The sequence below is a fragment of the Xiphophorus hellerii genome, chromosome 16 (assembly GCF_003331165.1).
Source record: "Xiphophorus hellerii strain 12219 chromosome 16, Xiphophorus_hellerii-4.1, whole genome shotgun sequence".
Taxonomy (NCBI): Eukaryota; Metazoa; Chordata; class Actinopteri; order Cyprinodontiformes; family Poeciliidae; genus Xiphophorus; species Xiphophorus hellerii.
Genome location: NC_045687.1, coordinates 15,931,254 through 15,946,769, shown reverse-complemented (window position 1 = coordinate 15,946,769; position 15,516 = coordinate 15,931,254). Strand labels below are relative to the sequence as shown.

Genomic DNA, 15,516 nt, shown 5'->3' with positions numbered 1-15,516 from the left:
ACTTTCTTTTTTCTTTTTTTTTTTACACCTTGAAGCATTGTCATTATCTTAAAGGATTATTTTAAAACACTCAAAGGCTTCTCTAATAGCTAAATAGAGACTTTAATTTTGAAGTTCAATAAACCGCTTTTTCCAGTTTATATGTGTGATTTATTTGGGGCGGGGGAAGCTTTACATCAGCATTGGGTTGCACACCTGAAAAATAATGAGGTTTCTACAGCAGTTCTCAATTCCTTTATTTTCTGTTTAATAATCAGCATAATGTTCAAACTGTAATGCAATGATATTGATAATAAAGGGAAAATATCAAAACCAAAAATCATCTGTCCAGTGCATCAATATATTTTTCTAATGTCAGACTTATTTTATCAGCTCAGCATGATTTATCTTATTTTAGTGTCTCTTCTTGCTTAGTTACAGAGCTTGTGAATGGCTTTGACCCATCTTTATACTGGTGCAACAATGTGTTGAAGCAAATGCTGCCACTCTCACAATGTCATCAAATATCTACTGAAGTCCAAATTAGGGACGAGGTAACAAACTGTCAACGCAACAAAATGTTTTTACATTTATCAATGCAGCTCCAAATCTCTGGTAATCAGCTGTCTGAGTCCTATGTATAGATCAGTTGTTGCAAACACATCATCTGTGACATTCAGGTTATGCTCTGAAATCAGGTCCACACAGATACTGAAGACATCTTCATCGCATGGAAAGTCTTTGAAAACACAGTTTTCCAAGCAGGCTTCAACCCTGTTCAGATCAATGCTGTGTAGATAGTCTCTGGTTCCATACACCTGAGGTACTGTGTACATCATGAATGGTCGCCCATGAGGACTTCGTGAATTGTGTGTTGGACGTATCCTGTGGTGGTTCCAAGCTGAAACAACTTCATTTAGTTCTTTCTAGAAGAAAACAAAAACCAGACTAAACTCATAGCTTTGAAATAAACATTCAAAAGTAAAACGGAAGTGTAAATCTAGCATGACTGTTATTTATCCAAAAACAGGGAAGTTTAAATCAAGCAACTACCCAAACATGCAATCTGTACAATATTTAAGATATGCTATTAATTTAGTATCATACTCAGAAAATAAATCTTTGCACATTATGACCACTTTATAGCAATCATAAATATTTTCAATAGGTGAGAAGACAGAGCAGCTCAAATCAAGCTCACCTGTATTATGTGGAGAAAACAGAACTGGATCAAGGCTTTGTCCAAGAAGTTATCCGAGAAGTGTCCATCTGCTTTCAGTTTGTCAAAGAGGTCCATCCAGAACTGGATACATTCACTTCGCAGGGTCAACCACCATCTTTCAATCCGCTGATTTCCAGTGCTTGGACCAAATATTACATTATCACTTTGAGGTTGGTCTTCTGTAAGATGCAAATATCTTTGCATGTCAGCTGCATTAACATTTTCTGTCCCTAAATCCACTCTAAGTCTTTCAGGACAACCCTCAGCTTTAATCACTGCATCCATGAAGTATCCAGCAATGACTCTTGGATCGTTATTTGTTTTGTATGCCTCAAGCCATATTAGCCTTCTGGAAAAACCGTCAATGCAACCATTGATCCCAATTCCAAATGGTTTGAGCTTATCGTAGCCGTCCATATGCCAAACATAGTTTGGACCACGACTATAGTAAATCCGTCTCCTCAGTCGATTTCTTGACCTTAGGTCTACTCCTTCACCATCTAGTAAGCGTAAAAGGACTCGAACTGTTTCCCTGTCTGTAACAATACCATTCATCCAGCATTTTTGGTGCATCCATCGATATCCGTGACATTGTCCAGAGGTTTCAAGTTGCTGACGAATGAAAGCTGCCACTACACTCACATCACTTTTGTTCTTTCGGCGCCAAAGTTTCTTCTTATTAAGAATCCTTTCTAGTGTCCTCTTGCTAAGAATAACCCCATGAACCTCAGCCAGCAAAGCAAGAATTTCATCATTGGTTAAACCACATCTGAAATACTCCTCAATTTGTGTATAATCCATTAATAGGAGAAAAATCTGTGTTTTCCTGGTTAGACAGATCAAATGGAATACTGTGTAAATGTCACACAAGACAGCATGTCTGCTTTTTTGGAAAAGTCGAAATTATGACTTTGAATCTCATAATTATGACTTTGAAAGTCGAAATTATGACTTTGAAAGTCGAAATTATGACTTTGAATCTCATAATTATGACTTTGAAAGTCGAAATTATGACTTTGAAAGTCGAAATTATGACTTTGAATCTCATAATTATGACTTTGAAAGTCAAAATTATGACTTTGAAAGTCGAAATTATGACTTTGAATCTCATAATTATGACTTTGAAAGTCGAAATTATGACTTTGAAAGTCGAAATTATGACTTTGAATCTCATAATTATGACTTTGAAAGTCGAAATTATGACTTTAAATCTCATAATTATGACTTTGAAAGTCGAAATTATGACTTTGAATCTCATAATTATGACTTTAAAAGTCGAAATTATGACTTTGAAAGTCGAAATTATGACTTTGAATCTCATAATTATGACTTTCAAAGTCGAAATTATGACTTTGAATCTCATAATTATGACTTTAAAAGTCGAAATTATGACTTTGAAAGTCGAAATTATGACTTCCTGTTGGTCTTTTTGTTTTTTTTTCATGGCGGAAATGGGCTTCCATACTATATAATATTTACACTTTTAATTTTTGTTTTCTCTGTATTTGTATTTAACTGAACTGAAGTCAAATTCATTGTTTGTCTGCACAAAATCAGCAAATAAAAATGAATCTGATTCAAAGTTGTTCTGAAAAGGAAAGTCTGTCAATGTGACATTGCACTAAAAATAATTGTATATATTTATTATTATCAAAAATGTACTTAGTGTATTAGAAACATTATGTCATTATGTCATTATACCCATCAACATATATTTGAGACGTTTAGGAACAATATTTACATTTTCCTGACACCTAACTAAGTAAATGTTTTTTTGGCAATCTGATCCAGTAAATAACAACATCACCATGAATGAATGTAGATGATAAATCTGCATTTATCAAGACAAACATCTCAGGTCAGCACTAAAATGAAACCCCCGACCCCTCCAATTTTTCTTCGTAAGTCTGTATTTTTAAGATTCAGTCTGAGAGCACAGAGTTCAGACTGCAGACTAATTATCTCAGCATCTAATAAAATGATAAACAGATTTTACTTCAAAATTTTAATATGGATTTAAACAACAATAAGAACATTATTTCTTATTCTTTTCTATTTAATATTCTCCTTTCGGTGTTTGCACATCTTATCGAACTTTTGGAGTTGTTGAGCTGTATTTATGATAATAGATGCTAACAGCATTAGCTGATGCTGCACTTCTGATTGGATGGTTTATTTTTGGTCCTCCCCGTTTGCAAAGTAAACCTACAGGCGTCAAATATAAAACAGTTCAAAACAGCAGCTGAAGTAGAAGAAGGAAAAACTCCCATGATATCATCTTCAACATCAAAATGTTTTTTGTGGCTTTTCTGCTGCTGGCGGCTGCATCCTGTGAGTGTCGCTGAGGGAGAAATAATGAAAACACATTAATGATGTCTTCTGTTCAAAATTATATGGAACGTCTTTTTCCTGCAGGTGTAAAGTGTGAACAGCTGACACAACCAGCTGCTCAGACTGTGCAGCTAGGTCAACGTCTGACCATCAGCTGTCAGGTCTCCTATTCCCTGGACAGCTATCCTACATTTTGGATCAGACAGGTTGCTGGGAAAACACTGGAGTGGATCGGTGCTGCACGGACTGGATACACCACAAACTACAATAATATGATGACAAACAAGTTCAGCATTACTTTACAGGATTCCAGTAAAACAGTGACTCTGAATGGACAGAATATGCAGCCTGACGACTCTGCTGTGTATTACTGTGCCAGACGGGACACAGTGACACAGACAAGCAGCAGAGCTGAACAAAAACTCCTGAACAAGTTACTTCAAACCACCACAGGGGGACTTTTCTGTGATTTATATTCTATTTTGTTTACTTTGCTGATCAAAAACAGAGCTATACTTGAACTGAATTCACAGTCTACCATGATTTGAAATTCATTCAAAGGTTTGAGATAGTTTATGTTTGCTTTTCAGGATGACATCAAAGTCTAATAAACTTCATTAAGCTTCATTAAGCTGGTATTAAACAATATTAATGGAGGTTTAAATACAAAAACATACATAACATATCACTAATAAAATCCTAACCCTATAAATTTCCTTCAGTCTCTAAACTCAAACTTCATTTCCACAAATAAATAAAGATAGTTTTAAGTTTTAGAACCTGTTGAAAGAATAATAAACACTTTAATACTAGCTAGTTGTCTTCTGACTATTTGAATCAGTGCTTGAAAAAGCAGAATATGACGAACTGATCTTGAGCTTAAAGGCTTAGTGCTATTAAGCTCATTGAAATTAAATAAACATGAAGGAAAAGTACACTGAATGTTTTACTGTTAACCAGTATTAACCAGTATTCTTTTCAGGTACCCATTCAGCTTGATTTCTAACTATAACTCACCTTGTTAATATGTAAAACAAAGCAAAAAAAAATATAAATATGTTTTTGTATCAAGCAGTAAGTTTGCAAAAAGTGCTACACAGAACAGTAGATGGCAGAACAGGAGTGATACACTGTTAAATAAACAGCTCGTTATGGTTCATGGTTTCCTGTTGTAGGATTTCCATCAGCATGTGGTTCAACTGAAAAATTAATCTCGCCACAAAAATCTCTATAAAGAAAGCTATAAAACATTTATAACACTTTCTGTTCCAATTTTATTGATTCATCTGTTCTTACAATAACATGTTAATAAGAAAAACATGGTGAAAAGCTTTATAATTTTTTGATAAAAGTGGAATCAAGTTGATGCTAAATTATTTGACAATTATTTCCAATATCAAAATGTTTGGAAATAATTTAAAATAATCACAAAAATTTGTTTTTATAGATCAGATGATTTCTGTTTCTATTCTAGGAGGAGGAGTCAATGCAAATACTGACTGCTCCACTTTTACATGTCTGTTAGTTTAAGAGCAGCAGTGAATTAGTGCTGAACACAGTATGAACAGAGTCACATGGCTTCTACAATGATTAGATTTGAGGTTGTTCTTGCTTTTAGTATTTTGTCCTTAAACTGGAGTGGTAAGAAAAAAAAAGGTTCATGATGGATGAAAAGAAATGGTGGTGAGAGAATCAATAATGATCTGTTTTTTCTGCAGGTACTGATGGTCAAACACTGACTGAGTCAGAATCAGTGGTTAAAAGGCCTGGAGAATCTCACAGACTGACCTGCACATATTCTGGGCTTGGCACTCCTTACATAGCTTGGATCAGACTGTTTAAATGAGTTGGAAAACTTGTGTTATTATCCATCAACCAGAGGAGGCGCTCTCTGACCATAAAAGAATTTAGACTATATAACAATGAACAACACTGCAAATCCTGGCTGGTTATCTCTCATCTAGACCCACTATATTAAAATAAAAGGATCATTATCACCTCATAGACACATATTTGGAGCACCGTCAGAGAGGACAGACTGTGGATTCAAAAAACTTTGATCCTCATTGTGTAACTTAATAGCAGCAATAAATCATTCAAAAAAGAAAGAAATGTGGTGCATTTGTCTTAGATCTGGTGTTATGGCACTCAAAAAACCACAATGAGAATAAACACTAAGAGTTCATATATTTAATGAAGAAATAAGACAATAATTATCATTGGATATTATTTTCAAATGTGGTGACAATATGGCTACATTTGATTATATAAAAAATGTTTTTGAAAACAGACTTTTCTTTTTAAAAAGATGTTTTGAATCTTTTATTTCCTCTCATTCATCTTATGATCATAAAATAGAAAAATGGGGACTATAATATATTATAGGTAGTAAGAAATCAAGTATAATTATCTCTTTTACATTAACAACAAAATTAAAGTTCAAGCATGGCTCTACTTAGTCCTGAAATAAATAAATGATGTTTACTTCAAACATACTGACAGGGAAGTTCGTCATTATGCAAATTAAGCCTTGTGCTTTAAAAACCTGATCTGTTGCTGTCAGAAGAAGAAAAACTCCCATCAGATCACCAACATGTTCTCTGTAGCTTTTCTGTTGCTACTGGCTGCTGGATCCTGTAAGTTTCTCTGAGTATGACCAAGCTTTGTTTTCTTACTGTTCTCACACTGATGCACAATATTTGCTGGTTTTTTAGATGTGAAGTGTGAGCAGCTGACCCAGCCAGCCTCTGTGACTGTGCAGCCTGGTCAACGTCTGACCATCAGCTGTCAGGTCTCTTATTCTATGAGCACCTATGCAACAGCTTGGATCAGACAGCCTGCTGGGAAAGGACTGGAGTGGATTGGGTGGAAATATACTGGAGGTTCATACTACAAAGATTCACTGCAGAACAAATTCAGTATCGACTTAGACACTTCCAGTAACACAGTGACTCTAAATGGACAGAATATGCAGCCTGAAGACTCTGCTGTGTATTACTGTGCCAGAGACTCACAGTGACACAAACCAGCTGCAGAGCTGAACAAAAACCCATCAGAACATAAACAGATTATATCAAACCACCAGGACTTTTTAGTTCATTTTTCATCCGTGGAAACTTTGTCAACCTTATTTTACTCTTTTGTAAAAACTTTGTAGAAATACATCCTTACAACAAAAATATAGTTTTTGTCTCATTTTTTATACGTGTAATTAAAATAAACAAAAGTAAAATGCTTCATTTGTGTGCACAGAGTTGGTGAATGAAGCTGAATCTGATTCAGAAAATTGAAACTGTTATATTTATAATCTATTCAAGGTGACATTGACTTAAGACATGATTTTATATAAATAAAGAATGTCAACTTCCACTAAGAGGTTTGTCAGAAACATTCAGTTAAAAAAAAACTTTGTTTTTTTGTAATCAACAATGATATAATACAAATATTATATTCTTCTTATTTGGTTAATCAGCACAATCAGGACTGAAGACATAAAATATACAGAGGATACATGCATCTTATTCTAAACTCTAAAAACCCTCAATGTTGTTAAAATATTTCTTCCTAACTTTTACCAACACCTTTATTGATCTATATGGAATCCATCATTTATTTAATCTCTAACTCTAACTCACCTGATTAATGTTTAACACAAGGAAAAAAAGAGACAAACATGTTTAGTAGAAAAACATTGTGTTTAATAAAATGCAGGGTTCTGCACAGAAGATCATGTGGCAATACAAGAGTGAAACACATCCACACAAAATGTTTCAAATGCACAAAGACCAAATTAAATATAATTTCTTAAACAATTTGGTTCCAACTTTCATTGTTGATTTATTGATTTCAAAATAACTTAATATGACATTTTTTTGTAGAAACAAGGGAAACCTGCTGAAAAGCTTTATATGTTTTGGTAAAACAGAAATACACATCAAATTATTCAAAAATGAATTCAAATGCAAAAAAGTTTGAAAATAATCTGAAATAATCCTCCTTTTATCGATCACATGATTTATGTTTATATTCCAGGAGGAGTCAATGCAAATGCTGACTGCTCCACTTTTACATGTCTGCTAGTTTAAGAGCAGCAGTGAATTAGTGGTGAAAACAGTATGTACAGAAACAAATGGCTTCTACAATGATTAGATTTGAGGTTGTTCTTGCTGTTATCATCTTGTCCTTAAACTGGAGCGGTAAGAAAAAAAAGTTTTTAACCACATTCTTGATAGATATAAAAATATAGTGGCAAGACAATTTTAATTATGATTAATGAAAAGAGATGGCTGTGAGAATATCAATAATTATCTGTTTTTCTGCAGGTACTGATGGTCAAACACTGACTGAGTCTGAATCAGTGGTTAAAAGGCCTGGAGAATCTCACAGACTGACCTGCACATATTCTGGGCTTGGCAGTCCTGCCATAGCTTGGATCAGACAGGCAACTGGAAAAGGACTGGAATGGATCGCTTATATCAGCTGGAGCAGTGGCAGCATCTACTACTCTGACTCAGTAAAAGGCCGGTTCACCATCTCCAGAGACAACAGCAGAAATCAGGTGTATCTGCAGATGAACAGCCTGACAGCTGGAGATTCTGCTGTTTATTACTGCGCTCGAAGAGCCACAGTGACACAGAAAGCAGAAATGCTGAACAAAAACTCTTCAGAGCATGAATAGTTTTAACAAGAGGAGCCTTAGCACCACTCATTTTTGTCACAACCAACACATACAAACTTCACACTGAAGAAATAATTTTGAGTCCCTTTAGAAGATTTTAAAGTCTATTATTATCTTATTCGGTTTTTGTATTAGTATTTAATGACCAGAACAAATTAAGATTCAAAATAAACACAAATGATAAAAGGATTGATAGGAAATTTACTGTTTTTTTACATTTTTTTAGACTTTGCTTTCAAACTGTTATTATCCATCAACCAGAGGAGGCGCTCTCAGACCATAAATGAATTTAGACTATATAACAATGAACAGCTCTGCGATGTTTACATTCTCTGTGTAAAAAATATTCCATACAATAAAACATAGAACAAGTACATTTCTAATTATTTTATGTTTGATCAATGGATTGTTTAAATATGGGCCTTTCATTGGTGATGTCACCTGATAACACCCTAATATACTGACAACAATTCAGAAATACTTTGATGAGCGATTTATTATTCGACAAATCCTGGCTGCTTATCTATCATCTAGAACCACTATATTTAAAATAAAATGATCATTATCACCTCATAGACACACATTTGGAGCACTGTCAGAGAGGACAGACTGGATTCAAAAAACTTTGATCCTCATTATGTAACTTAATAGCAGCAATAAATCATTCAAAAAAGAAAGAAATGTGGTGCATTTTTCTTAGATCTGGTGTTATGGCACTCAAAAAACCACAATGACAAAACAACACCAAGAGTTCATATATTTAATGAAGAAATAAGACAATAATTATCATTGGATATTATTTTCCAATGTGGTGACAATATGGCTACATTTAATTATATAATTTTTTTTTTTTGAAAACATACTTTTCTTTTTAAAAAGAAGATGTTTTGAATCTTTTATTTCCTCTCATTCATCTTATGATCATAAAATAGAAAAATGGGGACTATAATATGTTATAGCTAGTAAGAAATCAAGTATAATGATCTCTTTTACATTTACAACAAAATTAAAGTTCAGGCATGGCTCTACTTAGTCCTGAAATGAATAAATGATGTTTACGTCAAACATACTGACAGGGAGGTTCGTCATTATGCAAATTAAGCCTTGTGCTTTAAAAACCTGATCTGTTGCTGTCAGAAGAAGAAAAACTCCCATCAGATCACCAACATGTTCTCTGTAGCTTTTCTGTTGCTACTGGCTGCTGGATCCTGTAAGTTTCTCTGAGTATGACCAAGCTTTGTTTTCTTACTGTTCTCACAATGATGCACAATATTTGCTGTTTTTTTTAGATGTGAAGTGTGAACAGCTGACCCAGCCAGCCTCTGTGACTGTGCAGCCAGGTCAACGTCTGACCATCAGCTGTCAGGTCTCTTATTCTCTGGGCAGCTACTACACAGCTTGGATCAGACAGCCTGCTGGGAAAGGACTGGAGTGGATTGGGATGAAACATGGTGTTGGAGTTCCATACTACAAAGATTCACTGCAGAACAAATTCAGTATCGATTTAGACACTTCCAGTAAAACAGTGACTCTGAATGGGCAGAATATGCAGCCTGAAGACTCTGCTGTGTATTACTGTGCCAGACGGGACACAGTGACACAAACCAGCTGCAGAGCTGAACAAAAACTCCTCAGAACATAAACAGATTATATCAAACCACCAAAGGAGGAGCTTTGAGTTCATTCTTAATCTGTGGAAACGTTGTCAATTTTATTTTACACTTTTGTAAAAACATTACAGAAATAGATAATTACAACAAAAATATAGATTGTCTAATTTTTTTATTTGTTTAATTAAAATAAACAAAAGTCAGATTCCTCATTTGTGTGCACAGATTTGGTGAATCAAGTTGATTCTGATTCAGAAAATTTAAACTGTTATATTTATAATGTATTCAAGGTGACATTTACTTAAAACAAGGTTTTGTATAAATAATGTGTTTCATCTTCCACTAAGAGGTTTGTCAGAAACATTGAGTTCGCTAAAAATATATATTTTTTTGTCACCAACAATGATATAATACAAATATTATATTCTTCTTATTTGGTCTAATCAGCAAAATCAGGACTGAAGACATAAAATATACAGAGGATACATACATCTTATTTTAAACTCTAAAAACCCTCAATGTTGTTAAAATATTTCTTCCTAACTTATACCAACACCTTTACTGATTTATGTGAAATCCATCAGTTATTTAATCTCTAACTCTAACTCACCTGATTAATGTTTAACACAAGGAAACATTAATCAAGTTACAAACATGTTTAGTAGAAAAACATTGTGTTTAATAAAATGCAGGGTTCTACACAGAACATCATGTGACAATACAAGAGGGAAACACATCCACAAAAATTTTTTTAAATGCACAAAGATCAAATTAAATATAATTCGTTGAACAAACTGTGTTCAAGTTTCATTGTTGATTCATGATTTTAATATAACTTAATATGATATTTCAATATTTTTGTAGAAACAAGTGGAATCTGGTGAAAAGCTTTATTTGCTTTCGTAAAACAGGAGTCCTTATCAAATTATTTAAACATAAATTCAAATATCAAAGTGTTTGAAAATAATCTGAACTAATTGTCCAACTTTGCTTTTTTTGATCAGATGATTTATGTTTCTGTTCCACAGGAGGAGGAGTCAATGCAAATTCTGACTGCTGAACTTTGTGCCAAATTCTTTTCAGGTACCCATTCTTAGCTTGATTTCTAACTTTAACTCACCTTGTTAATATGTAAAACAAAGCAAAAAATATATATAAATATGTTTTTGTATCGAGCAGTAAGTTTGCAAAAAGTGCTACACAGAACAGTAGATGGCAGAACAGGAGTGATACACTGTTAAATAAACAGCTCATGTTATGGTTCATGGTTTCCTGTTGTAGGATTTACGTCAGTATGTGGTTCAACTGAAAAATTAATGTTGCCACAAAAATCTCTATAAAGAAAGCTATAAAACATTTATAACACTTTCTGTTCCAATTTTATTGATTCATCTGTTCTTATAATAACATGTTAATAAGTAAAACCTGGTGAAAATCTTTATAATTTTTGATAAAAGTGGAATCAAGTTGATGCTAAATTATTTGAAAATTATTTCCAATATCAAAATGTTTGGAAATAATTTAAAATAATAACAAAATATTGTTTTTATAGATCAGATGATTTCTGTTTCTATCCTAGGAGGAGGAGTCAATGCAAATACTGACGGCTCCACTTTTACATGTCTGTTAGTTTAAGAGCAGCAGTGAGTTAGTGCTGAACACAGTATGAACAGAGTCACATGGCTTCTACAATGATTAGATTTGAGGTTGTCATTGCTTTTATAATCTTGTCCTTAAACTGGAGTGATAAGAAAAAATATGTTTTTAACCAAATTCATGACTGATGCAAAAAGATGGTGGCAAGAAAATTTTAATTACTCTGATTTTCTGCAGGTACTGATGGTCAAACACTGACTGAGTCAGAATCAGTGGTTAAAAGGCCTGGAGAATCTCACAGACTGACCTGCACATATTCTGGGCTTGGCAGTCCTGACATAGCTTGGATCAGACAGGCAACTGGAAAAGGACTAGAGAGGTTCGCTTATATCAGCAATGGCAGCGTCAGCATCTACTACTCTGACTCAGTAAAAGGCTGGTTCACTGTTTCCAGAGATAACAGCAGAAGTCAAGTGTATCTGCAGAGCCCTAACACCACTTTTCATAGATGACTGTCACTCTCACCTCTCTAGTAGCTTTACCTATGTTATTATTAGATGCTACAGATAAGAGTATGGAGACATTTTTTTGCAGACATTTGCTGTAAAAGGTGGATGCAGTTCTCATAAGTTCTGGCAAAAAATCTGTGTCTTTGTTCACTTACTGTTTTGTAAATCAGGTCAAACAGCATAGATGGAAAGAAGTAAATGGATTTATCTGATTTTACCAATAACAAATAAAGCTTTTGATCTTTGAGATTATGCAGTGAATTTACAGTGAATTTAAAAGTTTGAGTCTGTTTGCAGAATTTTGCCAATGTCTAGATAAGAAAAAAAACAAAACATAAAAACAATACAGATACAATAGGCCTTCGCAGCGCTTTGCTGCTCGGGCCTAATGAATTCAAACAAACGCAAAAGTCCTTATTCAAAAAAAGATTAGTGATTTTTGTATCATCGTTCCACTTTGACAAATGAATGAATCAAATATATTTTTTTAAGACATTACTTAAAAACTTAATTTACCCAGAATGTTTACATATTTAAACTTTACACATAATTTCTCAATTTCAAGTTAGCAAATCACAGAATTAATTTAACCACCATACAATTTCAAACATACTTTTTCTCAATGCTGATCAACAGTACATAAAAAGTCCTTTTATCATGTGATTCTGGTGGGGCTGGTTTGGTGTTATGCAAATGAAAAGAATCATGTTATAAAGTCTTGATCTGATGCTGTCAGCTGCAGAGGAGGAAAAACTCCCATCAGATCATCTTCAACACCAACATGTTCTCTGTAGCTCTGCTGCTGCTGCTGGCTGCTGCATCCTGTGAGTCTCACTGAGACAGAATCATTTACAGCATGATGACACTAAATTAAATTTATTGTTGGTAACAATACATTTTTAATGTGTTTCTCTACAGGTATAAAGTGTGAACAGCTGACACAGCCAGCCTCTGAGACTGTGCAGCCAGGTCAACGTCTGACCATCAGCTGTCAGGTCTCTTATGATCTGGGCTATGCAACACACTGGATCAGACAGCCTGCTGGAAAAGGACTGGAGTGGATTGGGAGGAAATATACTGGAGGTTCTAACTACAAAGATTCACTTCGGAACAAATTCAGTATCGACTTAGACACTTCCAGTAAAACAGTGACTCTGAATGGACAGAATATGCAGCCTGAAGACTCTGCTGTGTATTACTGTGCCAGACAGCCACAGTGACACAAACCAGCTGCAGAGCTGAACAAAAACCCCTGAGAACAAAGTGTTACAAAATCACCAGAGTAGTTCCTCTGGAACTAAGGTAACAGCTCAAATCAATCTGTTTTTCAGGTTTCAGCAACTGTAAAAAGAACTGAAGAGTTGTTCTCCAAAATGCTTATTAGATCTAAAAAGTTCCTTTGTTAAAAGCTTAAGAAAATTTTGAGTGTGAAAAGAAAACATAAAAATAAAACTATATTTTCAAATGACATTACAATCCTAAAGGGCTCCGAAACAAAGGAACAGTTTATTAATATTTATCATTTCCTGTTTTTCTGGGTTCTGTTCAACTTGTGGCTTAACTGAAAGAAAAGTGGTTTAATCCACTTCTACAAAGAGACTGGCAATCGATTTATCATGTAGGTATAAAATATTTTCTGAGCTGCTTTATGTGACAAAATAATCCTGAATTAAATCCAAAAATTGCAAACCTATCCTTCATAGCCACATGTGCTTCATAATCACATTATTTCTAAAATGCTCTTCTCTGACACGGTTTGTGCAGACACAAGTATTATTAATAAAGGTGCTGCGGTGGTGCAGGGTACATAGCGAATGATTAACTTAAACAATATATCCAAAAATACCCTTAAGCAATTATCAAAATCAAACGTATGCAGAGAATCAAGATAAGTTGTGGGTTTTTTTTTTCCAGGGGGAGGAGTTAATGCAAAATTTGCCCTAATTCCTACTATACATGTGTGTGAAACAATTTAAGACCAGCAGAAAATTAGACTAAGCAAAGAGAAAAGGCTGCTGCAATGATCAGACCTGAGGTTGTGATTGTTTTTCTCATCCTGACAGTTAACTGGACAGGTAAGGACAAAGGATTATTTAAAGAAAACTTGAAGTAATAAATACAGATATTTCAGTTCCTTTGTGTAGGAACTGATGGTCAAAAGCTGACCGAGTCTGAATCAGTGGTTAAAAGGCTTGGAGAATCCCACAGACTGACCTGCACTTATTGTGGGTTTAGTACCACTAATCACATGCACTGGGTCAGATGGGCAGCTGGAAAAGGACTGGAGTGGGTCACTCATAGCACTGGAAGCAGCTACATCTACTACTCTGACTCTGTGCAAAACCGTTTCACCGTCTTCAGAGACAACATCAGAAGTGAAGTGTATCTGCAGATGAACAGCCTGACAGCTGGAGATTCTGCTGTTTACTACTGCGCATGAGTGGCGACACAGAAACACTGAACAAAAACTCAAAGTTCATGAATAGTTTTAACAAGAAACCACCACAGGGGAAGCCCTAACACCACTTTTCTAGGCAACTGCCTTACTGGTTATTTTGTTTTTATTATTAGATGGAGTCATTCCTTTCATTTCCGTGCTGAACATACACCATACAACTCTCATTTTGTCCACTTAAAAGTATAACTTCTCATTCACTTACTATTTTATAATCTGGGTCAGACAACCTGGGGAAAAAGCAAGTAGGTGGATTTGTCAGATTTTGACAAGTAACAAATATAGATAGATTTCAATCGTCAGGAATATGCCAGGCGTATTCCATTGAGGTTCAATTTTTCAAAGAGCCTTATTGAATTATTGATTGTGATGAATATAAATGTTTGACCCTGCATGCATAATTATGAGCCCATATAAGAAAAAACGAGTAGGAAATAAATTTTTGAATTTTAGAACATTTTTCTTTTACATGACTACTCAAGTCTGGAAAAACAACATTTCATTTAAAATGAAAATGAATGTACGCATGATGCATTTTTGTAAAAACATTGCATAATACATATCTATATGTCAACCATTTCCATTAAAATCACACAAATAATTTTAGAGTAGTGTCATTAATGCAGACATATTGTTTCTTCACAATGGTAAATAGTACAAAAATATGTTTTTTTATGTGTTTTTTATGGAATTTGTTTGGTATTATGCAAATCAGAAGAGTCAGGGTTTATAGATTTGATCTGAGGCTTTCAGCTGCAGAAGAAGAGAAACTCCCATCAGATTCATTCAACACCAATATGTTCTCTTTAGCTCTGCTGCTGCTGGCTGCTGTGAGTCTCACTGAGAGAGAAACATTTAATGGATGATTAAACTGAACTGAATCTTCATTGTTGGTAACAATTGAGTTTTACTGTGTTTTTCCCCAGGTATAAAGTGTGAACATCTGACACAGCCAGCCTCTGAGGCTGTGCAGCCTGGTCAACGTCTGCCAATCTACCATCAGGTCTCTTATGCTCTGAACAACTACTGGACATCTTGGATCAGACAGCCAACAGGAAAACTGTGCCAGAGTCACCGTGACACAAAACAGATGCATAGCTGTACAAAAACCCATGAACAAGTTATTTCAATCTTCT

At 34.5% G+C, this 15,516-nt stretch overlaps 1 protein-coding gene and 2 gene segments (V, D, J or C); 2 read left to right on the top strand and 1 right to left on the bottom strand.

Moving 5' to 3' along the window:
* Positions 1-40: 40 nt before the first annotated feature.
* LOC116734900 (uncharacterized) lies at positions 41-2,174 on the bottom strand. The gene is made up of 2 exons (XM_032586458.1): positions 1,181-2,174; positions 41-905 (listed from the first exon to the last, which is right to left on the bottom strand). Exons 1-2 carry the CDS (start codon positions 2,000-2,002, stop codon positions 573-575), a joined length of 1,155 nt encoding a protein of 384 aa, XP_032442349.1. The 5' UTR covers positions 2,003-2,174; the 3' UTR covers positions 41-572.
* A 3,938-nt stretch (positions 2,175-6,112) lies between these two features.
* On the top strand, positions 6,113-6,750 carry LOC116734925 (Ig heavy chain V region 5A-like). The segment is given in 2 exon segments: positions 6,113-6,168; positions 6,247-6,750. Coding segments are annotated over 2 exon segments (348 nt in total).
* An 819-nt stretch (positions 6,751-7,569) lies between these two features.
* LOC116734903 (immunoglobulin heavy variable 3-43D-like) lies at positions 7,570-8,238 on the top strand. The segment is given in 2 exon segments: positions 7,570-7,728; positions 7,855-8,238. Coding segments are annotated over 2 exon segments (423 nt in total).
* The last annotated feature ends 7,278 nt before the right edge of the window (positions 8,239-15,516 follow it).